The 25,006-nt window shown below is 38.5% G+C and overlaps 1 protein-coding gene across 2 annotated transcripts in view; it reads left to right on the top strand.

Annotated features, from left to right (window-relative positions):
• Window positions 1–24,687, top strand: part of TRPM3 (transient receptor potential cation channel subfamily M member 3) — a 258,913-nt gene extending 234,226 nt beyond the window's left edge. For both annotated transcript variants that reach the window (XM_079331479.1, XM_079331480.1), the window contains 4 exons: window positions 7,595–7,745; window positions 8,287–8,486; window positions 9,619–9,751; window positions 17,609–24,687. In XM_079331479.1, the coding sequence (XP_079187605.1) occupies window positions 7,595–7,745; window positions 8,287–8,486; window positions 9,619–9,751; window positions 17,609–19,058 (1,934 nt within the window). In that variant the 3' untranslated portion in view covers window positions 19,059–24,687. The remainder of the gene's footprint in view (window positions 1–7,594; window positions 7,746–8,286; window positions 8,487–9,618; window positions 9,752–17,608) is intronic.
• The last annotated feature ends 319 nt before the right edge of the window (window positions 24,688–25,006 follow it).

The following is a 25,006-nucleotide window of genomic DNA, read 5'->3' on the forward strand; positions in this document are numbered from 1 at the left end:
ACTCTGAAAGCATATATTAGAGGGATTAGGGTTTGTACCATTAAACTACAACTTCCTTCTACAAGAAGAATTTTGTCTGTCCCTCTACAGTGGCCATTTATTGATATTGTATTAAGTAACTAAGACCATAGTGCAACAAAAACATGGCAATTGGCTGAATAAGGTGTTCTTGTTTTGTTTCTGTTTTGTTGTTTTTTGGTTTGTTTTTTTTTTTTTAATGAAGGGCTGATTACAGTTTAGAACCCGTAAAAGTAAGAAACTGAGGGGTGTTTAAGTATGAAAACAGGGTGGCAGGCTGCACACCCTTGCATGAGGATTTGTGTTATTTAGATGCACAAGAGTTAAGTCATGCAAAAAGATGCAAAGTAATTGTTTCTGGAGCTTAGAGAAAGCAAAATTCTTGACAGTTTAAACTCCAGATTTAACTACAGACATATTGTTTCTCTGCCTGTGTCAAGGAAACTTCAAAAAGAAAAGCAGCACCTACTTCCTCCTTCCTGAGAGGCAGATGATGCAGGGAATTAGAATCTGCCACTCTTCCAGCACAAAATATGTGCAGAATGTCATGTCTGTCTGATGCTCAGTCGTCTATAAAATGTTACCTGTGGAATAGGCTGGGAGCACAAGAAATGATTGGTGATGATGTTACACAATCAAAATCTCTCAATGGACACCCAGAAGGTTTTACTAGTATACTCACATTTTCTTACTTTTTAAACATTTGCTGCTATTTCTATTTTTCACAATGTTCTAAGCTAAATCAGCCACTGTACTCATGTTAAAGTGCTACAGTGTTTGTACTTTCTCAAGTAAGATAAGCACTTCTAAAATTGTTACGCTACATCTAAACTGCAATTTAACTTTATGGCTTGGAGCACATTCTTTTTTAATCAGTATTATTTTAACCAAAAAAAGGTTGCTTTGTGATTTTGTTTACATTTTGGTGCTTAATATTGCTACATTATTAGCAAACTTGGGTTTCAGCAAAAGTGCTGACCATGGAAAAGCAGGTTGATTTGAGCCACTATCCTGGAAATCATCCTGGTATCTGAGAAATGTACAAAAAAGTAGGCTACTCTAACATTTCTAATTTTCTTTTTTTTTTAAGAAAAATTATTTCTATCTATTTCATTTTTTTTTTAAGTTATTTGTGAAGCATGCCATTAAGACTGACGAGATACAATATCTGGATTTCTACTTTGATTTTTATTTCAACACACTGCTAGATGCCTTGCTCTAAAACTTATTTACATATTTACATTTTTTACCCATAATTTCTATATTTATATCATTTTTTAAGGAAAAACGTTAGCTAGAGTATGTGTTAGTGTCTTGTTGGTATGTGATTTTACCTTCAACTCAAAAGTGAGGACAGATTATATCCTCACTTCTGGGATTATGAATACATTATTCAGTGGTGTTTATTATCAGTGATGCCCATAACTACTACACACATACAAATTTCTGACCAAGAATCAGTTGCAGAGTGGAGGGGAAGGAGAGTAAATCTTTTAGTTCTATGTTCAAATTTTCAGGTAAAGTCAACAAAACCAGCAAAACCACTCTCTTAAGTAGTTCCTCTCGAGCTGACGATTCATCGTAATATGACCACTAAAAAATCTAAAAGCCTTGTCATAAAGCAGGGGCTTCATATAAAAAGATATAGAACTAGAATGGACAGCTTCATAATTCTTGGATGAAGAAGTGAGAACCACTGAAAATGCCTAAAATATGCTGGGGGAGGGACCACAGACAGTAACACGTGCAAGAGTGACCGCTGCTGGAAGTGGAGACGTCCTGGGTTCCTGCTGCTCCTCCAGTCCCATTGAGTCCACAGCCCAGGTCCTTGTGGACCTAGGGAATGGGAAGCTAGAAGACACAGACTTTGCTAGCAGAGTGCAAGCATAATGGTCTCCCTCCAGGTCTTTGAGCAGGAAGTTAGTAGAATATGATCTATAAACAAAGGAGTGCAATTACAATTAATTAGACTATATTGTTCCCACAGCTATATCCAGCTGTTCAGCTAATTCTGTATAGCTGATCTGGCATGGACAGAAGGTGACACATACCATATTGTCTACTCAGGAAGTTTTAGCAGTTACATGAAACAGTCTTTAGAAATATGCAAAGATCAAGGAATAGTCAAGCTACTTCATGGAAAAGTCCAACCAGTCAAAATATCAGTCCAAGTGAAACATCAATAATTACTGAAAGCACCTAGAGCTATTGAGTTTTGACTTGGGCCAAGAAAACCCCAGTTAGCAACTATTGGGATTAGAGAGAAAGGCTTAGATAGATCAGAGAACTGAAAGCAGGCAGTATGCTAATCAAATTTATGAATTATTTAAAGGTCGGGAAATGAAAAATTAATATATTTCAGGAAAGGAATAATAATAAGAGCTTGATAAATTGAAAAAATTAGACTGATATCAATTATGTAGTTAAATAAGGATATATTATTATCCGCTGACAGCTGGGGGAGGAAGGAGAATCTGAATCGGGGAGTTGGTGATGGCAACTGTCTCACTTTGAGGCTGTCCTTCCTAATCCATCTGAGCCTTGTGCTGCCCAGTGGGATGCATGGAGCAGCAGCCAGCCATGTGGCTGCTTTAGTTAATGCCTGTCCAGAAGTGCATTTCCCACAAACACTGTAAAATCTCTCCCTCGGTTCACCACACATTGGCATTTGTGCTGGCAGCTTTAGCCAGGAAAGCTCATAACATAGTTCTCACCTGTGAAGAACTTTGTTTTCACCTTACAAAACTATCCTCTCCTCCAGAATACTATGGAAACAGAAGGAAAATACTGAAGAGGAAAGGTGAGTTTGTTGGTAAAAAACATGTAGATAGAGGAAATAAATGCCGGCTTGGGAAATGGCAGTCGTCTGTAGAAAATGAACATCAGAGTTTGCATTTTCCTGTATCCAGAAGGATAAGCAACTGAGCCTGCTGTCAACATGGCTTTTGGGAAGTTTTTCAGATTTTCCTGGTGTCTCACAGGTCGGATTTCCATCTGGATTTTCTTACCAGCTGACAGTACTTCACATGCCATCTGGAATATCACTCTGAGTTGTGTTTGTTTCTTCTGTCTATTTCTGTTTTGGAAAAGCCTACCTAGTTTAAGAGAAAAAGATGGGACTGCCTTCTCTTTCAGTTGTACGGGAGGCATATCAAGTAACCAGAAAGCAATCAGTTCAGAAGATGAGAGATCATTATAAACAGGTTTTAACTATTAAGGAACTTCAGATGAAAATATAATTACTGCAAAAACATTTTTAAAATTCTTTAGATTTCATAATATTTTAGATTTAAGTTTTATAATTCTTGAAAATTTCTTATGAAAATTATATGCTAAACTCTTTATGACCTTACAAATTACATGCTTTTTATGACTCAATAGGCACTTCCTACGAGGCCTGTCATTTGCATGGACCATTCTGGAATTAGAACAAACAGAGCAGCTCTGTAAAAAAACAGAATAAATCATACCTGTGGCAATACTTTTAACATTGTTAGACAAAGGTAGTGAATAAGATTTCTGTGCGGACTACTGAAAATTTTGAAAGTCTCTCTGGGTTGGATTGGAGCAGTATTTCCATATTTAGCACTCCTGATATTGGGATTTGGGTTCTGTTTAGTTGACTGTTTTTAATGGGGGAATGAGGGGAGTAGGAGGGGGAAGAAAGCACTAGAGTGAACAAGAAAAATACAAGAAAATACAGGAAGTTACTATAAATTATTGTTAAAATATCAGCAGATTGAAGAGACCCTTCAAAGTCACATTTAATGTGGGCTGGGACAAGGAGCAACATGGAAGGTCAGGATTGTAGTTGAAGAAACTTTCTTGAAGTAATGAGACACTGTTCAACTCCCTGAATGTTTCTACTGATGAACAGAGCAATTTTGTGAAATTCAGGGTTCACAGATTTTAGAAGAGAACAACTTCAGGAAGGCCACTTAATTTTTTTTTTGGCCATGGGGTGGAGTGGGGAGCAGGAAGAATTTTCAATGTTTACTAGCCTGGTAAGCTGGTAAAATTGCTTAGGCATTTGATTCAGAAATTATGAAACACTTTCACATCCTTTTAGTTTATTGTGGGTCAAAATTGGAAGGTGCCTATATACTCATAAATAGAATTATTAAAGTGTATTAAAAATATCCAGACGAATTAAAAAAAAAAAAATTCATTGCTATTTGGTTGCACTTATTTGTTTCCACTTTATTGAGAAATGTCAGCATGGGAAAGCATTCCTCTGTTTCTTGTGATTTCAAACAAATCAGCTTGTGTAGGAAAAGTGGTATCCATTTATATAGAATTTTGCATCAAAGGCAAAAAGCTATTCAGTTGCAGAGTTCTTCAATTATGCACTTTTGCCTCTTCATTATTTCCCACACCTGCTTTGGAAGTGTGCAGCTGGGGGCAGAGTTGTGATGCAGAAACTCACAAGCATCCTTTGCCAAGCCCTCCACCTGACACACAGTAAAAGTGACCAGTGTCCATTCCATGACAGTAATTACAGCAGGGAAACTAATTCTTCCTGAGCTACACCTCCATGTTAGTCCTGAAACCCACAGAGGCTTGAGTTACTGTTGGTTTTTTTTTGCACGTGTTTCCTGGACAGGAAAGAGGAAGGGTTAGGTTTGTAGCAGGAAAGGCCAGGCAGGAAACTGCAAGTGGGAGTCAGGAAGGAAAAACAAGCATGGAAAGAGATTGTGAAAAAAGGGAACAAGGGATGCAGAAAGTATGTACATCTACAGGTGTCAGGAATGTTTGAAATCTGAGTGAAGTTAATTAAATTAAAATTAATTAAAACTCCAACCATTTACTGTTTTCTAAAGCCTGAGTTCAGGACATAATGTCTCAGCTTTTTCCAATGGCCTGTAGGTATCAGAGTTGTTGGCTTTTTCACTTACCTGAGACTGGCATATCCTTATGCTAATGGAATTTGCTTCAGTAAAGCATTTTGCTAGAATTGAATATTTTGTGGTTTATGTTAGAGCAAGGCTATATTGTAAAACAGATGAGTCAAGTTTGCATACATGTTAATATTATATTTTGAAATAAATTACAATATCTTACTGCAAATATTACAAAACTTATTTCATTTCTCCAAAAACAATTAGAATGTTTGAGTGATGTTACACATGACGGGCAGTGCAAATTCCTTAAGGATGAGACAAGGCACACGACTATAATTAATAGTGGGGGAAAAAAAATCTTTAAAAATAAATGTCATAGTTTAAAGATGAAAGAAGATGTTCAATGATGTGACATGGAGCACAGACTTCTGCATTTTTTGGACATATGTCATACGTTTTCTTATGCAGCTGAAGATGTGACAGTTAAGTGGTGGCTTAGGTTTCCACAAGTAAGGCAAAAAATTAGTATTCACATGTTATTTAAAAACTGTACCCACAACAGAACAGAACATGCAAAAGAGAAAAACTTCTGCAGAGCTTCAGGAGAAGCTGAACCACAGTGGGTGTATAGAATAGACTGTGGGAATATGTCTGCACAGGAAATCTAATTTGGCCATCCCTGGGTGGCATAAACTGACAGAAATTACCCAGCTGCAAGCAAGAAGAGCTGGAGAAATAGTTTTTGTCTTCTTAAAGGATTTTTTTTTCCCAGATTAAATTCATTATTTTCTGAAGAAAAAAAAAAAGAAATAATAGAGTTGGAAACAGAGTTGGAGCTGAGTTTTTTATCTCATTTATCTAAGATTTGAAAAATGCTTTTCAAAATTTTTCTCATTATTTGAAAAGATATTATTTGCTCTGTTTTCAGCACAAAAAAAAAGGACAACATTTTTATTCAACTGATACTGTGATTGTTCCATCACTGGTGAAATCATGATGGGTTTTGGTACTTTGTTGTATAAGACTTTGTATGTCTGACTCAATAAATGTGCAAGTTAATGTTTCCACACAAACAGAGACATAAGTTTCACGTTTAATGCTGATGGCAAGAGACATTGGATGGTGCAGTTCCTGCTGGGTGAAGGCTGAGAGCAGAGAGCCCTGCAGTCGCAGCACCTCACTGACAGTATTTTGAATATCTAAATGAAACCACTCCTTGGAGCAGTGTAGAAATAGAACTGCCTTAAAATTATCTGCAAAGAGATGCTTAATGAGAAAAGAAGAATTGCTTAGTCTCGGCCTGCTTCAGTAATAAAATGTGTTTTTGTAAATAGGAAGGACTGGTGACACCATGTTCCAAACACAATGAAACTGCTGATGAAAAGCAGTGTTGCTTTTTTTTGACTGTGTCATTTCTTTTTGAGTGAGTTAAGTATTTTTGTAGAGGTCATGTAGTCTTGTATCCCATATAGTACAATATTTCTGTGTGTAAAAGGCTAGGATCTGTGTATAGTGCCCAAAACAAAGTACCAAAATCATACATAATGTGATTGCCAGTACAGACATCCACAAGTGAATGTCAAGCTCAGTGAACCAAGTTCAGAAGAGCTTTTTTGAGAAGATGCAATAGTTGGTACTGGAAATATGGATTTGTTGCCATACAATGAAATTTTACACATGACAGCAGCAAACTTCATTTTCCATGAAGTCAGTACAAAGCCCTCATTGATATCACTAGGAACTGAGCCAGTGCTGAGCATTTTGGAAATTCCTTACTTAAACATCTTTTTGATAGAGATGAGGGGGAGCTAGCTGTAGTTCTGTGCAAAATTTAGGAAGATGGTTTGTACATGTAAGCTGCTGCTTCCATTATTTCTTGAAAACCTGATTATGGAGGTACATAGAACCACCAGGGCTAGAGAGACATAAACTGAACCCATGCTTGCAAGTGCAGATTACCCATCACTGCACGTGAAGGCATATTAAAACACAAGCAGGGAAAACTATTTCACAATGTTTTCTCTCCCCTTGCTTCAGTTCTACAACATTAATACCAAGAACATTTTGATTCCAAGGTATTTGTGAAAGAAACAGGTGGCATCTCTGCTGCATACATATCCCTGTGCCTGGTACAATAAAGACTTGATAATCTCCCCCACTGTTTCTAGGCATGCAGTCAAGAGTCCTTAATAGCAGAAAGTTGTTATGAATATGTCCTAGAGGGGCTTGAGACAGTGCAGTGCACGGCAAAAAACCTCTACTCTCTAATTTACTTTCATGGACTTCCTTTTCCTCATTCATCACATCCATCTCAATCAATTAAAAAAAGCAAGGTTTTCACTGTTAAAGAAAAAATATGCAAGCTTTTTTTTAGGATTAAACAATTCAATAATTTCATTTTCACAGCTATTAATTACCACCAGCCTGCCATATTATTTTGTATTATGTATGCAAACAGGCAGCTTATTAACACCAGGCATGTTTCCTGAGAGAAATATCTTGATACCCATGGCACATAACACACAATAACAAGAACTGCAGCCTGTAAAATCTGTGATCCCAAGAATAAACTTCTGAGGGGAGAATATCAATGCCATTGTTATTTGGAACACGTTGCCTTGGCAGGCAGGCCATTATAAATATTTAAATATTTCTCAGAAACTACTGAAAAAATAGGATTCATTCCCAATTTGCTTTTTTGTTTTGTTTTATTTTGTTTTTAATTTTTTTTCCAGCACCTTGTGGTCAAAATGAAACCAGAGAAGACGGCAAAATAATCCAGCTACCTCCCTGCAAGACAGGAGCATGGATCGTTCCTGCCATCATGGCCTGCTACCTCTTGGTAGCAAACATTCTTTTGGTGAACCTCCTCATTGCAGTTTTCAAGTGAGTGACACATTGCAGAGTGTAGACCTGGGGAGGATGCACATTGTTCACAGCCTGTGAAGAGTGCTGAGCTTTGGCTTTGGCTGAGAGACATTTTCCGAGGATGTAAGGGGGAGAGGGAAAGAGGCTCGTCTCCAGGAAACAAGGGAAATGCCAAGTTTTTCACATTGTGCTCATTTCCAAGGACAGACACCTAATGGGAACCAGGGCAAAGAAGCCAAATAAGGTTCAGTTATGGCGTCATTCATTCCCAAAAGGGAAAACGAGTAAAAGTGCTTGCCCATCTCAGTGGGTTGTTGTAAAACCCAGGGGTTGCACAGCACAGACACTTACAGCCATAAGGTATTTCAACAAGGCTGATTATCACTGTGCTTTGCCCAGGCAAAAACTTATTCTTTTATTCCGCTTCCTGGTTTTGTGACAAGGAAACATTTTCCAGTGTTATTGAAGTGTATCTAGTTATGATGCTGTCATATTGTCTTTGGCAAAGCACCCAATATCATTTTCAGCCTGATGTTATTTTCCTCTTCTTGCCTTCTAGCAACACTTTTTTCGAAGTCAAATCTATATCGAACCAAGTTTGGAAGTTTCAAAGGTACCAGCTCATCATGACATTCCATGAAAGACCTGTTCTCCCACCACCTCTGATCATTTTCAGCCACATGACAATGATATTTCAACACCTGTGCTGCAGATGGAGGAAGCATGAAAGTGACCCGGACGAGAGAGACTATGGATTGAGTAAGACTCAGATCACGCACAGAGGGGACTTTCCAATAGCTTTCATAATGTCTAATGTTTGACATGCGTGAAGTCAAAGTCCAGCATCTTGACAGCCTTCCCAGCAAAGTAACAGCTTTTTCCTGCAAAAACCTTATCTGAATAACTTAGTTTTACCCGCTTTGTCCAACCCTTCATTCTCTTTGGAATGTTAAGGAGGCTGTGTTTTTCTGGAACTTTTTTCGGGGTTGTTACTTGGCTTGTTCCTTCAAAGCAAAGAGGTTTGTTTTGCTATTACTAGAGGTCCACTATTGTTGGAATTCTTCTTGCTCCATTACACTTCCAGCTGTATTTTTGAAAATACAGAGCAAACAGCACATACTTCCTACACTCTTTGCCTAGATAAGTTTAGAAATGCAAAAAGCAATTTTTTTATGCGCAGTCCCTCCTTGACTCTGACTCACACTGGAGGAGTGGTTCCTCAGAATGCTTTAAATGAAGTCCCATGACGATGATGGAAAGTTATTTTTCCATCAGTCAGATTATTTTGATAACACTTCCCTCTTCTCTATCTGATTCTTCAAGCAGAATATCTCCACCTTGCCCAATGTACGTGCCAGTGGCAGGGAGCTGAGGGATGTGTGTCTCTTCCCAGCATTAGCTCATGCCACAGCCCACTTCTCTGTGAGGAGGGAGCTGGAGTCACGTGTGGCACTGGAGACACAACCAGCAGCTCTCCTCCCACTCCCATCACACTGCTGCCTGCAGATGTCAGTTCTTGCCATGTTGGGCAGGCCCCTGTACTCACACTTGCTTTCCTAGAAGTCTGTTAATCTCATTAGATCTGTTGGGTTGCAGGTGGGCTTTGGCTTTCACCATCTGTCCAGGATCTGACCAGTATCTGTGTTTTGATCTCATGTAATTAAAATATATTCATATTTGCTTGACATTTGCTTGGCTAAATGCTTCTGTCTCCAGAATCACATATAACTAAAGCAAATAATTCAGAAATTTATGGCATCTATCTGCTTTCGTATCAAAGTACCACGTACTTGCTTAGGAAAATTTAGTTCATGAGTTTCACAAATGTAATAATGTAGTTGGTTTCACATGCTAGCATTTGCCAAATTCATTTGTCAATTTTTTTCCACAGAACTTTTCATAACTGAGGATGAATTGAAAAAGGTCCATGACTTTGAAGAGCAGTGCATAGAAGAGTATTTCAGAGAAAAAGATGATAGATTCAACTCCTCCAATGATGAAAGAATCCGTGTCACTTCAGAAAGGTGAGCTTTTTTGTTCTGATAAGCTGATCTGGAAATGTGTTTCTGTCACCATTCTCACTCTTCCTTTTTTAATTGAGAAGGAAATGAAATAGTTTTGGTAAGTCTTAATTAAAAAGTAAAGTGATAAAATATGATGAGTTTATTTTCTCTCTTTCTGATTATTTTTGGTAAAGTAAATGTGCTGAAGGCCAGGCTGGATGGGGCTCTGGGGAACCTGGTCTAGGGGAAGGTGTTCCTGCCTGTGACAGAAGGGTTAACAGGTTAACTGAATGATCTTTAAGGTTTTTTCCAACCCTCATCATTGCATGATAAGTTTTGTAATAGGGATCTTTTATCTAGTTGTATTAAAATATAACTGATGCAGTGAGAGGCACCAATTATGCTTGCATTTCAGTTCTTAAAGAGGAATTTCAGGGCAAAGGTAGTCAGAACAAAATGGTAGAGTTAATTGGAGTTCCTCAATGAAAACTATGACTTTAGTGTTTATCTGTGAGCCATTCAGGTAAGAAACAAGCCTTGTTTCAGGATACCCTGGCTAGGTAAACTAGTTTCTTTGGGACCAATAGAAACTTGGATTTCAAATTACATTTAAGCAAGACATTTCACCTACAGCCATGCACAGAGAAAAAAAGCAGTACAGTAATTTAGTGGAAGTTGCTAGTGTTCAAATTCACCAGTTCTAAAAATTTCTAGGTCTGTTGATCTGCTGTGGCCCTCATATGCATTCGTGGAACACTGTTGAGTGTGTTGAGTTTGTGTTTGATTCATAGCACCTTTGCCAATAAATATTTTAGGCTAATGTCCCATTAGATATTCATAAAACTTATGAACCAGTGAACAATCCACTCCTGGAAAACTCCATTTTAATTTGAATAACAGAGGACAAATGAGTTATCATTTTCATCAGTTACACAGATATAACACTCTTATATCTGCAATTATAGAAGTCTATTTAACTGTGGAAAGGGTGAGCAGAAATGGATTGTTCACTGTCACACTCAGAACAAAATATAGGGGAGAAACAGAATAATTTAGCAGGATCCCAGTTTCAAAATAAACAGAAAATAGGTGGTTTTTATTTCATATCATAAGTAGTGTAACAGAAAAAATTTTTGAAAGATGGTGAGGTTTAAAAGAAGCTGATGATGTCAGCTAAAAGGCTACATGCATTCAAACAAGACTAGACAAGAAAGAGAAATCCAGTAAGGACTGCTAAATAAATAAAGATCATGTTGAGCACATAAAGTTCCTGAGCAAAAAATATTAAAGACTGGAGAATATACAGGAGGAAGAATTTTGTGTACTTCAAAGTTAGGTAGTAAGATTGGTCTGTGGTCCAACTGAGTAGTGAGTACCTTTTTTTTCTTGTGTTCTGATAGTCCAGTGGTCACAGAATTGAACTGAAAATCATAGATGCATGTTAAATCTGAGTATAGCTTTTCTTTTGGTGACCAAGAAAGGAAGAGGTATTTTGAAGATCTATAATAAGAAGTAATCTAGTTAGGTCATCCCCTACATCATGCAAATGTGTAAATCCTTGAAAATGAAAACATAACAGTCTGCCTTTTCATACTGTATTGACCCTATTCTATAGGAAAAGAGCCCTTATCTCTAATTTTAATGAAAATCTCAGAACACCTCCAGAATCAAGTTCATGAATATGAATCCTAAATGAAGCCAAACACCTGAGCCTCACAGAGAAATAGCTCTTTAAAAATCCATTTAATTCAGCCAATAGTTTAATGTGGAGGCTAGTGTGTCCCAGGTCTGTAAGAGAATCCAGGCAGTGACCCTGAGGAGTACAGAGGTCACTCCCAGGCCCACACACTCTAATAGGACTTTTAACAATGACATCTGAGCTGAATGCTGTTCTTTTTTCTTACTAGGTCTGGGGAATATTTAAAAGATAATTGAGGAGTCAGGGCTATCTCAGTGTCATACATGACCCATTTCAGAAACAGGATACCTGGGTCTTTTATTTTGCCTGGAGTCATGACCAAGTCCTCTTAAATCTAAAACACTTGTCTTGGTTCCAGCCAGGACAGGATTAATTTTTACAGTTGCCAGGAGGAGATGGGAGGACCCTAAGGTTGTTTGGTACCACCTTATGTCATTGCCAGAGGCAGGGGAAAGGGACTCGTGTCTTTCTGGTCAAGAAAACATGATGAATGGAACAGTCTAGCAGTTTATTGTCAGTCTTTTCACTGTAAATAATTTCTCCTTCTTCTTTTTCTTCTTCTCTTTCTCTTTCCACCTTTTGTTGTAACTTCGTTGCTGTTACTGTTAATTTTCTTATTTCATTGCTATTTCCAGTAAGTTGTTCTTGTCTCAGACTTCACCTTTTGTGGCTCCAATTGGACCAAGGGAGAGGAAGTGGCAGCATGGTTTCTAAATTGGAGAATACCATTCCTAAACCATGACAACACAAAAATTATTTTTTGTAACCTGTGGAACATTCAAATATATAAAATTCAGATTTTCCAGACTTTGGAGTTTCTTAATAGAGTTATCATTGCACAAGTAACAAGATACAGGCCAAAGAAAGCAGAGAAGACACAAGACTACAGTTTCTTATCCTAAACCCAGTCATTAGCCTGTAGTAGTAGACCAAGTATAAATACCTATGTTAAAGTCATGAGATGCCACTTTAGCCATCTGTCCAATTAAGTCAGCTTTATGTTGTGTAAAATTGAATCAGAAAACCCTGCAAATGTGAGTGAGGTTCTTCCTAAAGACCTTTCATTTGCAAGAAGTGGAGCATGCTGTTAGGCTCAAGAAGGGAAGGGCTGGGACAAGCTCTGTGTGACCAAACTGCACCTGGACCTGCACCTGGACCTGCACCTGGACCTACCCTCCTCACCTCTGTGCATGTGGTAGTGCTCCCCTCTGCTTGAGCAGCTCCTTCTTGCAGCTGGGCTCATCAAAGTGCTCCAGGTACTGCTAGGAGGAGGAACACTGCACACCCTGCATACAGAGCCTGGAAGCAGGAGTAGGCTGGCACTGGAAGGGAAATGTAAGATGGGAACAGAGTCTTGCTTCGAGTCTCAGTGGGTCACAGAGACAGGTTAGTAGCTCAGGGAATTATAGCAAGAGGAGACCCTGTTCATTGATGCATTGACCTGTCACTGAATGGCTTCAGCTATGCAGTCAGTGGCTGTGCTGGGCAGGACCACGATGTCTTGTCTGACTCACCTGCAACAAGCTTCAGATGATACTCTCACCTTGGAATAGTCTACCCTGGCAACCTGTGAGCTTGCCTCAGTTCAGGAATCTCCTTGCTTCTCTTGTAATGAGGAACACCACAGATGTCTTCATATTTGATGTCACCTTCTCTACCTGATCACTTCACATTCAGAAATTAAAAGCATGATGTTTCTCTTTCTTTGACCTCAAGTACTAAGCAACTCAGAGGAGTAGCTGCTGTTGGGAGCTGTTATTTCTTTTAATAAACAAAGTTTATTAAAGAAGCCCTGCTTCTTTGGACTTCTGACTCTGACTCTGATGGGAAGAAACAACTCCACTGTGTATTTAAAATCTTTCACAGAAAGGGGTCTAAATGAAAGTCATTCCTTCCTTAGCCTAAGATTTTGGCAACAGTTTAAATGGAAGGAATCACTTTGTCTGGCAAGTTCTAATTATGGCAAATCACATGAATTTATATAAAATGTATGATTTATTAAACAGACAAAAGATAACAGATGGAAAATCTTAATTGGAATTAGTTACTCCACAGTATATAACTAAAATAACTACTAGTAGATTACAGCATGAAACAGTGCACTGTATCAAGGTACCTAAATTAAAGCTAGCAAAAGAAACAGTATTGATTAGGAGTCGAATGTAACTTACCACTGAAATGATGATAATGGGCACAAGTACCTTCACTTAGCCGCTGGGGAGTAAACACAACATAGATTCCTATGAACAGGAGAAACTCCACACATTTCCAGGAAAATGTATACAATATTTCTGCTTTGTGAAGTTTTTTTGTGCTTTTTATAGTTGAAAAGAGTCTGTCAGTCAGAAATTCAGTGTGTCTTGACAGATCTCGCTTCAACAGTGATTTTTATTGGCAGCTGGGAGATGCCAAAGTCACTCAGCAATTACACAAGATTATACCCCATGAAATACAAGCCAGTTCGTCCTGTTTGAGTTACCTGACTGACTAATAAACAACAGATAAACTCCTCTGGGGGGTGAGATGTTCTGCTACAGCTGGGATCTCACACAAGCATGTGGAAGTATCATCAGGTTACTGGTACATATCAGATGAAGTTATGCACTAAGTCAAAAATATAAAGCAGTAAAAGGGTGTAAGGTGTTTCCCTTGAATGCATTTATCAAAGTATGCGTGGTGAATCTCCTGAGACCTGTGAGGAAGGCTAAGTTGGACAAATTGACTTCATTGTAATGGAAGAATCATGACTTTTTGTGGAGAATCTTCCTGTCTAATCACTGTATTACATCTTGACCAGTACAAAGACATATGTAATATGATCAAAGAAGACTACACTGTTTTTCTTGCTGTGGCATGAAGCTACTGAAACAATCACTTTAGTAAGCATCCCTGTGAAGCAGTCTCAACTCTTTCATATCTGTGCAAAACCTCATGTTGATTTTGAAAGGAGCAGGGTCTCATCATAACAGAATTTGAAAAGCAGATAAGCTGGCTAGAGCAGATATTATTATGCCATCTTTGGTACTCTGTGGTATCCATTAGTACAGCACTTTATAATCTGCAGTGCAATTACATGAACAGCATCCATGTGGATGATGACAGAGCTATTAGCTTGATTTCAGAGCTGGCAGCCTGAAGTGCACAGAAATAGCTGTGCTGGTAAAAAGGACTGACCCTACCAGGCCCACCCACACTTGAAAAATGACAGTAGGAAAGGTCTGTGACTCTAGTGGCATTTCTCTGTGGTCATAAAGAGTTAAGTGGTCCTAGGCTCCAGTGGGAATGCAGCCATGACAACCCAACTTCCTTAGCCAGGAAAAACCAGTGCACCCGGGAAAGCTGGCTGGCTGCTTGCATCAGCACTGCTTTACCAAGAGATGTCAGGCAAAGTACCCTGTTACAGGACTGGGAACTGCTGTCTATGTTTTATTTAAGTAAAACCATTCCACAATCACCTATCACAATCTCAGTGGTATCTCTGTGTCTTTCATGTTAAGAGTCTTTGTGGCTTTGAAAAGGATTTTGAAGTATGAATGATGCCTTAGAAATGGACCTAGGTCAACAAAGAGGCTTGTGAACCTAATTCTAGCATTCAATTAAGAGGTGTACTTCTGAAAAGACTGCCTTACTCCCATTAAATAGTTATTTTAAATAAATTATTAATGTACTAATGTGCAAAGGTTAAATATAAATAAACCAAAATGAATGCCAGCAAAAGTCATCATCTCCCAAACCATAATTAAAGAGTCTTATTGCAAATAACATAAAATCTTTGCCAGGTTCTGAGTCCTGACCTCGTTACTGAATATTATCCTGGTAAAGTCCATGTTTGTTTCACTATTAGAAATTTTTGAGCTTCAGCAGCACACCTTGATGCATGTTTTGCATGTAGCCTCCTCTTTTTCTCTTTGGATATTGTGAGATTTGCTAAAAGATTTATACTTGCTCCTGAATACACATGGAGAAAAAAAGTCTGGAGCAAAACTTGGGCATTCTTATTTTGAAATTCTGTTTTAATTCAAAACTATTCCTAATGGATATACAGGTCAGACTGTCTATTCACTGAGTGCAAAAATATTTTCCCAAGAATATGGGAAAATAGAAAAAATCACTTATTAAAACATTTTAAGGACCAGATTTTGCCTGTATTTCTCCAGATCATATCCTCTTATGTCCATAACATTTGGCTGATGTGATTTTATCATGTTTTTGATATGTTCATTCCCAGAATATGGTGCTGTATGAAATAATGAAATAATTACAGAACTGAACACTGAATTAATACAAGAGAATATCACTAATAGAATAAATATTTGTTAAACATTCTGGAGAAGCCATATGCAAAATATATATATCTAAGGATGACTATGCTAATATTTTGGGGTTGGAGGAGACCATCATCTTTCAAGCTTTCTTTTTGTGAATAAAATCCTATAGCGGGCGGTCATGAAATGTAAACACATGTATATGTTTTTCAGTTACCAATGCACATCTCTGGTTACCCCTGGTTTCCAAACCCAAACTGCTCTTTGCTTATCTAGTTACATTTCTCTGTAAATTTTCCACTACTATCAATGCAATCACATTTGTCATCAGTTCCATAGCAACCAACAGACCACGTAACTCAAAAGTCTCTCTTCTCCTTGCCTGATGCTCTGTGCCACTGACAGTAGCTGCTAGATCACATCCAGGGAAGGCAGAACAAATACATACATGAACAACAACCATCAAGGTTTTATTCTAGGTTCTCCTTGGGATGCATTAGTTTGGTTCAGCAGCATTGTGTAATTCTCATGTGAATGCAAAATGCAAAACTTAACTCACTATGGACAGTTCCACTCATAGACCAACTGGCTATGTTTGTGTTAAAAATTATTTCATTTGTGTACAGCTGTCAAAACAGGAAAGAAAAAAACAAATCAAACCAAAACAACGGCAAAAACAACAAAACAGCAATACCATAGCCAGATGATCCAGTTAGCTTTAAAGAATGTTATAAATTCATTCCAATTCTTGGTAACTGTTGCTGGGGTGAAAGGTTTTTTGTGGGGTGTAATCTGAGCTGTAATTGTCCAGTAAAATTTTTCCTTATATCTGACAGCCCTAAAATTGCAATGTTTTATCTGTTCATCATCTTGGAGCAGTTGTTACAGAATCTGAATGTGGGGTGAAGAACTCAATTATTGACTAATAAATATTTCAAAAATGTAATTGCTTTTATAAAATAGCAGTTCATATAAATAATAATATAAGTGAAAATTCAGCTGCTTCCCATATAAACTGCTCTCATTCTGGAATCATATCCTGTACTGGCAATAACATTAATCTGTTTTGTTTGGAGGAGCTGGTAGAACTAGAAACAGACTGATGCCTAAATGATAATGACTAGAACAAGATTTCTTGAAGCTGCCAGTTCACTTCTTAGCAGTGATTACTGGGTCATTTGTCTATTAAAGACTGATGGTAGCAATACAGTTGCTGCTGCACATTTAATTTGTTGTGCTTGCACCTTCAAAACTCACAGACTTCACAGCAAAAACCTGTATTTCCCAAAAATGTGAGACTTGCCATAGGGACCTGAGTCACACTCCTCCCTGTCCTTTCCTCTTCTCTGTCTGCAGGTTCTGCTGCACATCACCTCAGGGTATTAAGACTTCAGTGTTTTAGCAGCAAAAGTTCTGAACATTAGGTAACAAGGCATTAATGCTGTCCAATATTCCATTATTGGCTAAAATCTTCCCCTCTGTGCAAATAAGAGTAGTTATGGTGTAGTCAGTTTCAAATCACTTGTCCTGTTGAAAATGTAGCTAGATCCAGGTAGGACATTGGTAGTGTGAATCTGGGGCAAACACCGGGAAAAAATATAACAGTGCCTATCTTCTGTGGCACATTGCCTGCTTTCTTTACTTCATTTAGCTAACTGCCCCTGAAATGAGACACACCCAAACCCCCCTCTGCATTACACAGCTGATGCCCCTGGTTTAACCCACTGGAGCAGTTCCCTCAGTGTGTATTATTTTTTTTACAAAACCTCTTTTAGCAGGATTTTGAGGCAGATGAGGTTGCATACATTGCCTTTGGGGTTTGAGATGTATTTGTTTCCAGCTGGTTTGGTGACCTATTAGCTGAACATCACTGCTTTGTAGAAATTTACCTGTTCAATTCTTGCCTTTTTAAAGGGTGGAGAACATGGCCATGAGACTGGAAGAGGTAAATGAGAGAGAGCACTGCATGAAGGCCTCTCTGCAGACCGTTGACATCAGGCTTGCTCAGCTGGAAGACATGATGGGACGAATGGTGACTGCCTTTGAAAAAATGGCTGGCATTGAGAGAGGAGAGACAACTAAGATACGGTCCAGGACCTCATCCGACTGTACTGATACAGCCTACATTGTGAGACAGAGTAGCTTCAACAGTCAGGAAGGAAATGCCTACAAGCTTCAAGAGAGCATTGATCCCACAGGAGAGGAGTGCATGTCCCCAACGTCACCTACGATCACACCCCGCATGCGAAGCCACTCCTTCTATGCAACAAATATGAAGGACAAGTGTGGGTTGGAAAAGTTGGAAAGCATTTTTAAGGAAAGATCTCCAAGCCTGCATCGGGCAATCAGTTCCCACTCAATAGCAAAAGAAGGAAAGGCTCCTTTACCCCCTACCAGCACTTTGTCAATTGCCCCAGACTCCAGAAGGCCTTCATCCTGTATAGACATCTATGTTTCTGCCATGGATGAGATGCATTCTGACACAGAACCTCTCGAGAGCTCCATAAATATTCTTGGTCCTGAAGATGCAGCTCTGCCAGCTCACGTAGCCTCTTCGCTTTTAACTAATAGTGCATACATCAGCAGTAGAGCTGGTGAGAAGATCTCTGGCAGGAGTCTTGATTATGAGGAAACCTCTGGGCTAGAAACAAGACCATTTTCTTCAGACTATTCTCAAATCACAGATTGCCAAATCCCGTGGGATTCAGACCCTCCCTTGTATCATACTTTAGAGCGATCTAAAAGCAGTCGTTACCTGGCTACAGCTCCATTTATTCTGGAGGAAACACCCATTGTGAAATCTCACAGCTTCATGTTCTCTCCTTCTCGAAGCTACTTCAGCAGCCTTGGTGTCCCAGTCAAAACAGCAGAGTACACAAGCATTACAGATTGCATAGACACGAGGTGTGTGAGTGCTCCCCAGGCCATTGCAGAGAGGGCCAGTTTCCCTGGAAGTCTCAGGGGCAAAGTAGAGGACTTAGGATGCTGCCACCCAGAGAGAGAGGCTGAACTAACCCACCCAAGCTCTGACCACGAGGATATTGAAGTCAAAGACAAGAAGGGAATCCCTTTATCTCCTCAAGACAGCAGTGCTCCAACAACTCTGCCCAACAGCATCCCACTCCCGAAAATAGAGCGAGCCAACAGCTACTCTGCAGAGGAGTCCAGCGCATTGTATGCACAGCACACTCGGAAGAGCTACTCCATCAGTGACAAACTGGACAGGCAGCGAAACACGGCAGGCCTGAGGAACCCCCTGGAGAGGAGTAAATCCTCAAGGCCAGAGAGCAGAGGGGACAACCTGTCCATGAAGAGACTGTCAAGAACAGGAGCCTTCTGCAGCTTTGAAAGCAAGCACAGCTAGGCTTATACAAAGCTCACCAGCAGTCTAAGGGTCATCTGCACTTCAGTCTGTTTTTCTTAGCAGAATTTTTAAAAAACCCTCACACCACCCTGTGTCGAGTCCAATTGGTATTAGCCACTGGTCAAGGGAGCACATTTTCAATCTCAAAATCACCACTGGGGTATTGCATCTTGGCCCAGTTGACATTTGCACTTAAGAAAAAAGGGAGGGATGAAAGCTTTACAAAACCTTCAGGAAACTAGAGGAATAACAAGCCCCCTTAATGAAGTCAGAAGAAATAAATGAATAGGTCCAGATATCTGCCATTCATTAGAGGGCATTCTAAGACCTTTTATCATTATTCAAGTTTTTAAGATGCAGGAATTAAAAGAGATGTACAAGTTAGATGTTCCAAACTTCAATCACTACTTCTTTTTCATCTGTGTCACCATTGTGATGACTGGTGAAAAGCATTATTTCTGTAGGAACTGGCAGCAAACAAACCTAAAGTCTCCCAAGTCCCTTGCATCCCACACTTGTGGAAATGAAGAAATATAAACACAATAACAACTATAAATGTTCACTTGTCTCCTTTTGTATCAGTTTCTAGTGCCACAGAAAGTTTATATTTTCAAGAGCAGAAAGGGAAATGAAATGCCTTTTTTACTGCAACTTAAATGGAAGAAGAATTTATGTTAAAATGTCAGGTGATTTCCTGTATGAAACAGGCATTCTGGATTCTAGCACAGGTGAGCAAGCTCAGGATGAATGTAATTAAGTGGAATAGTATATATTTATTTTTTTACCACATTTGTCATCAATATATTGTCTCACTAAATCAAAGGATGTGATGAAACAGTAAGAGTAGGATGATCAGAGCAAAGCATAATAATAGTACCCAGTTCTCACTGCTCAGTTTAATTACATATATACATTGGGGAGATTTATCCACCATGCTGCTACTAAGTTCTTCTTGCTCTTTCATTAGAGCTGCCGATTCTTCACATCATTCCCCCACCTAAAAATATACACCTTTTTTTTTTTCATGTGAACACAGCTGTATTTGGACTTTAAATTATACAGGATCTATCGAGAAGTCTGAATCCAGATTCATGTAATTACACTGAAGCTGCTTAAAGGACAGTATTTTTGGCAAAGGACTGGAAAACACTAGAATTTCCGTATGCTACTAAGGTAAGTAAAAGAACCAAAGTGAAAATGCAAGTGTCTGTAAAGAGCAAAAGCCATCAGTTGTGAGTAGGCATGCACCATTCATCAGGAGGTCACAGGGTGAGCGCTTCTGGTAGGAGAAGGTGTGTCTGAACGGTGGCACAGTTACGGGTTTGGCTGAAGACACTTGTAACTCCACTGACTCCACCCACATTCCAGGGGTCCACATGGTCAACCAGAGTTTCAAACTTCTAGTGAGACAATGCCCAGTGGTCACAGGTGGAAGTGTATACAGAAGACTGGAGAAGGGTGGAGAAGCATAAACTGCACCTGGAAAAACAATTCACATTCCTTTATGATGGCACAACTTTTAAGCTTTTAAGAAGTTGACACTAATGCTATTAAAAGTCAAAATATCTCAACAGTTACCAATATCTGTGTAGAACCAGCTCCTTTTTGTTATTAAAAGTGAACATTTCTGAGTGGGGTACATATTTCACATTATTTAAATGTGACTTATCTTTCAAAGGCAGCTTTGAGAATACAAGCTGATGTTTTCTCATTGAGTCCTGGGAGACTCTGAGCACCATCTAAGAGTTAAGCCCAAAAGACAACTAATTCAGACAGAAAAGTAATCATCGGCCTCAAAAAAAGAGGCAAAGAAGGGGAAAACATTTAGTTAACAAGTCACTGCGACGGAAAGTTCAGGAAACAAGGAAGTGCAGCAAGGGGATGTTAAGAACAATGTGTTTCACACTTCCTGCACCAACATGTTCCTTGCTTTCTTCTGCTTGATCAGGCTTTCAGTGAACCAAACTCCACCAAGACACCATGTTTATGCAATTGCCTTGCAGACCATGTGCAGCATTACAGTCACATGGTGATACCAAGAAAGGTCAGAAACCTTTCTGTGCATTATGAAGCATGCTTGTGAGCAGGCTGATTGTTGAACAATAGCAAAATGCCCAAGGGCAAAGGAACTTGTGTTTAACAATATGCTTCAAATGTGCCAACTTTCTGTTAGCAGCCTTTTCCTAAGGCTTCTCCAAATCTATCTATCTATGGAGAGGAGAGGGGGATATTCTTACTTCGTTTTCTTTGTTACTTTTATGAATGTCTGCTAAAACTGTTGTGGACTCTTTCATCTTCATCGTATTACTGCTCTACTCAAGAGGAATTTCAGATTCATTAGAAATTCCTTGGCTGTGCTTAGTGAATTAGTTCAAGGCATAGGGCTCTTCTCTGGGGTAGATTCCATTGGTTAGTTTGTCAGGGTAAAGAAATTTGCCAAGCCCAGAAGCTGTATAAATGTTTAGGATACAGCACCTTATTGATCTGGAGCACACATTCCAGGTAAAATGAAACAGAACACTTTATTTACCTCTTAAAATTTGCCATTATATATAAAATGTAAATTCAGATGTTAAAAGTGTGATTGCAAGATGTCAGAACACTACCTTTCCTGAATGTTTCCCATTTATTCTGCAATGTGGTTCTATAGAATATATTATGATGGATGTTAGACTATTTTATTTTCACCTGATTTTTACACATTGGATCAAACTGCTCCTTTTTGAATTTGATGATAAAACACCCATTTCCTGCAATGGGACCAGACTTCCCATTCTCGATATTATGACCATTTAGTGAGATAGAAGTCTCATCATCCATCATCATGTAGCTATAGCATGTGCCATATGATGTATTCTGTATCAAAGGATAGCTTATGAAATAGACACATATATAGTTGTGACATGTGGCAATATTAGTGAACGTTACAGGACAGTTCTAATATCTCATTACATGGTCTTGTTTGTAAATCTGTAACATTCAATAAAATAGCACATGTTGCATCAAACATTAAGTTCCACTATCCAATTATTAGCTTACATATGGAATATGCCTTTCTGGTCACAGTGTGTAAGTTTGGTACGTTTCGCACATTTCTTTGTATAGCTCCACTTAAACGTCTGTATGAGCTGATGTGTAAACCTCTAATGAGCCACTGTGGGCTGTGACAGATGAGTTGTGATGGTGTGAAAGATAAACTGGCATGTTATGCAAAAGAATATAAGATAAATGAACTTAAATAATATTTTAAAACTCAACCGAGCTTAGCTGTTTGTTTACATATGCTGGTTGACTGAGGAAGCAGTGTGCAGTATTTTATAAATATTTTCCTATAGTAATCCATTCTGTTGTTTCCAGTTTAAGTGATTCTATTCTACAGTTGGGGTATACACTTGTCCTAGGTATTGTACTATAGCACATTATTCTTTCACAATAACAGTGAGATATGACTGAAGTAGTTTCTCTTCCTTACAGTCCAGTCTTTTTTTGTGTCAAAGAAAATGCATGCATTGTTCCATGAGTTTCTTTGGACTGCTAGGAGACTTAATATTTTGCTATTGCCTGCCTGTAAAGATGAATCCAGTTAGGAATGAATTCAAACTTTTGGATGTTTACATTATTTCCATTATTTTTTGATCTTTAGCAAAGTAAGTGATTTTTTTATTATTTTTAAAAGACAATTGTATTTTATGAAATTTGAATACTCGACACAAAATGCGAACCTACAGCAGTGCTCAGACATTTGGCTCTCTCTTTTTTTGGAAGAGATCAGGTGCTACACTATTTTCTTAGCACAAGTGCCAGTAAACAAATGGCAGTGAGGGGATAATTTGAAAATATAATGAAAAACCAAAACATCCATTCATCTACATACGGAAATCCCTCTGGGTTCCAGACATAGATTACTTTTTTTTTTCTTTTTTTCTTTTTTCTCTTTTTTTAATTTTCCATTTATAGATTTTTTGGTAAAAATAAAAATCAACGAAACTGATTTGTACCTTTTGCAGAAAGGATAGCCTTTTGTCAGGGGATAAATATCTTAGTTAGGTATATTTTTTGTATGAGAAGAAAATGATTTGTTTCTTAGAAACTGTCAGCACGTGGAAGATGCAACTACATGAATAACTGCTCAAAAAAAAAAAGCTCTGGTAGCAGCACACAGCCTTAGTCCAATGACTGCAGTGAAGCCAGTATCTGTCCTGAGAGCAGAAGTTATCAAAGGTATTAGAGTGAGCCAGTGAAACAAAATTCTCCATAAACTCGTGGTGCAGGTTTTCAAAGCAAGCATAAATGTCTTGTTGTGTTGCTCAGGTTAAACACTGAAGAGGGTCTGATAATCGCCTGAAAGGAAAGTATGAGCTGGTTTTTTCCTGGATTTCCCTCGGAATGCTTAGGTAGTTGTGGTGTGTTCCCCTGCTTAAAAATGACAATATATTTGCATTTTTGCACAAATACACATAATTGGTTTTACCAAGGCCACATTTTCAGTTCTGTTGATAGATACTAGGCATAGATCATCTTTTTCTTCAAAAAAAAGATAATATTCCTAGCATGATTTTTCCTTTCAACCACCTTAGATAAAATCACAGTCCAAACTGGGATTAGAAGTGAAACATTGGGGGTGTCTGCTTACCTAGTGGAACCCCTCACTACTCCAGATGGAATTCACTGTCCTTGCCACACACTGGCATGGGAGCAGTGGTACTGGATGCAGAGGGACTTTGTTTCTGCACCCTGGTTTGCAGCCAGTCATACAGTGAACACTGCAGGTCACACAGGCTTCTCTTCTCCCTGACTGGCTGCTCTTATGGTCATACTGATGCTGGTGCAAATCTGTAGAAAATGCACTGGTTTCAGTGGCATGCTCTGACTTCTGTCAGGAGATGGATTTATTCTGCATTTCTAACTCAAATTACTTTGAGTCATGTCATGGATTACATTATACCATCTTCAAGTTGGAAGTCTAATGGTGGAGCCATTGAGCCAATCTGGTTATGAAACAGTCTCTGACCTTCTAATTTTTACTGAATGCTTTCAGATCATTCATAGAGCCACACAATACTTATTTCAAAAGGCTGTTAGGTAAAAATATTTGATTATTAAATTGCTGCTGTTTCTGCTGCAGGGAAGTGGTAACTCTTGTTTATTTTAGTATCTGGGAGGGAGGGGGAAGGGATTGAAGAGGGAATTGGATGTGAAATACAGTTTTATGCCTGCACAAATTGTATTAAAGTTATATCTTTTTTCCACCACTGCAGTTGTTGTACATGACAAGAGTCTATTTGCTGCTACTGCTGTCTGGAACAGTATCTGCAATATTCTATACTAATAGCTATTTAATCATTTATTATTTGGGCTATCATTTGTAAGTGTATAACAATCATTTATAAAGGGATAAAAATTACTAAAATTTTATTTTAAACAAATTCCTACTAATACAAAGCTTTTCAAGTATGATTTGTCTAAATGTACATAACTAGGGAAAATGGTCCTTTCCAAAGGTCTACTGGATTCACAATGCACTTTTAGACTGTGTTTAGATGCGTAATAAAATGCAGAACTTGGCAATTACTACAGTAGAACTTTCTGAAATTTCTGTAACAATTGTTTTGCAATAAAAAAAGAGATGTAGATCAAAACATCTGTTCTTTGTGGAGCATTTATTTATGGCCATTTGCTTTAAGGCAGTAAAGCAGAAATGCAATGGTAGATGCTTTTTTGTAAGATCTCTCACTGTTCTAACTTAGTTAAAAGGAAAACAGAACATTTATTATATTGCACACAGGCCTTTTGAATGTTGCAATTTATTTCTGGCTCTGAGATCAGGTTTCACTCAATGTCCCTTATTCTGGTCAATATCAGAACCAAGGCAGAAATACTTCTTGGTGGGTTTGTTTAAAAGGAGGGAATAATTTCTATGCTTTGTCACTACTATTCCAGCAAAGGGG

Source organism: Erithacus rubecula (assembly GCF_903797595.1).
Source record: "Erithacus rubecula genome assembly, contig: SUPER_Z_unloc_4, whole genome shotgun sequence".
NCBI classification, from domain to species: domain Eukaryota; kingdom Metazoa; phylum Chordata; class Aves; order Passeriformes; family Muscicapidae; genus Erithacus; species Erithacus rubecula.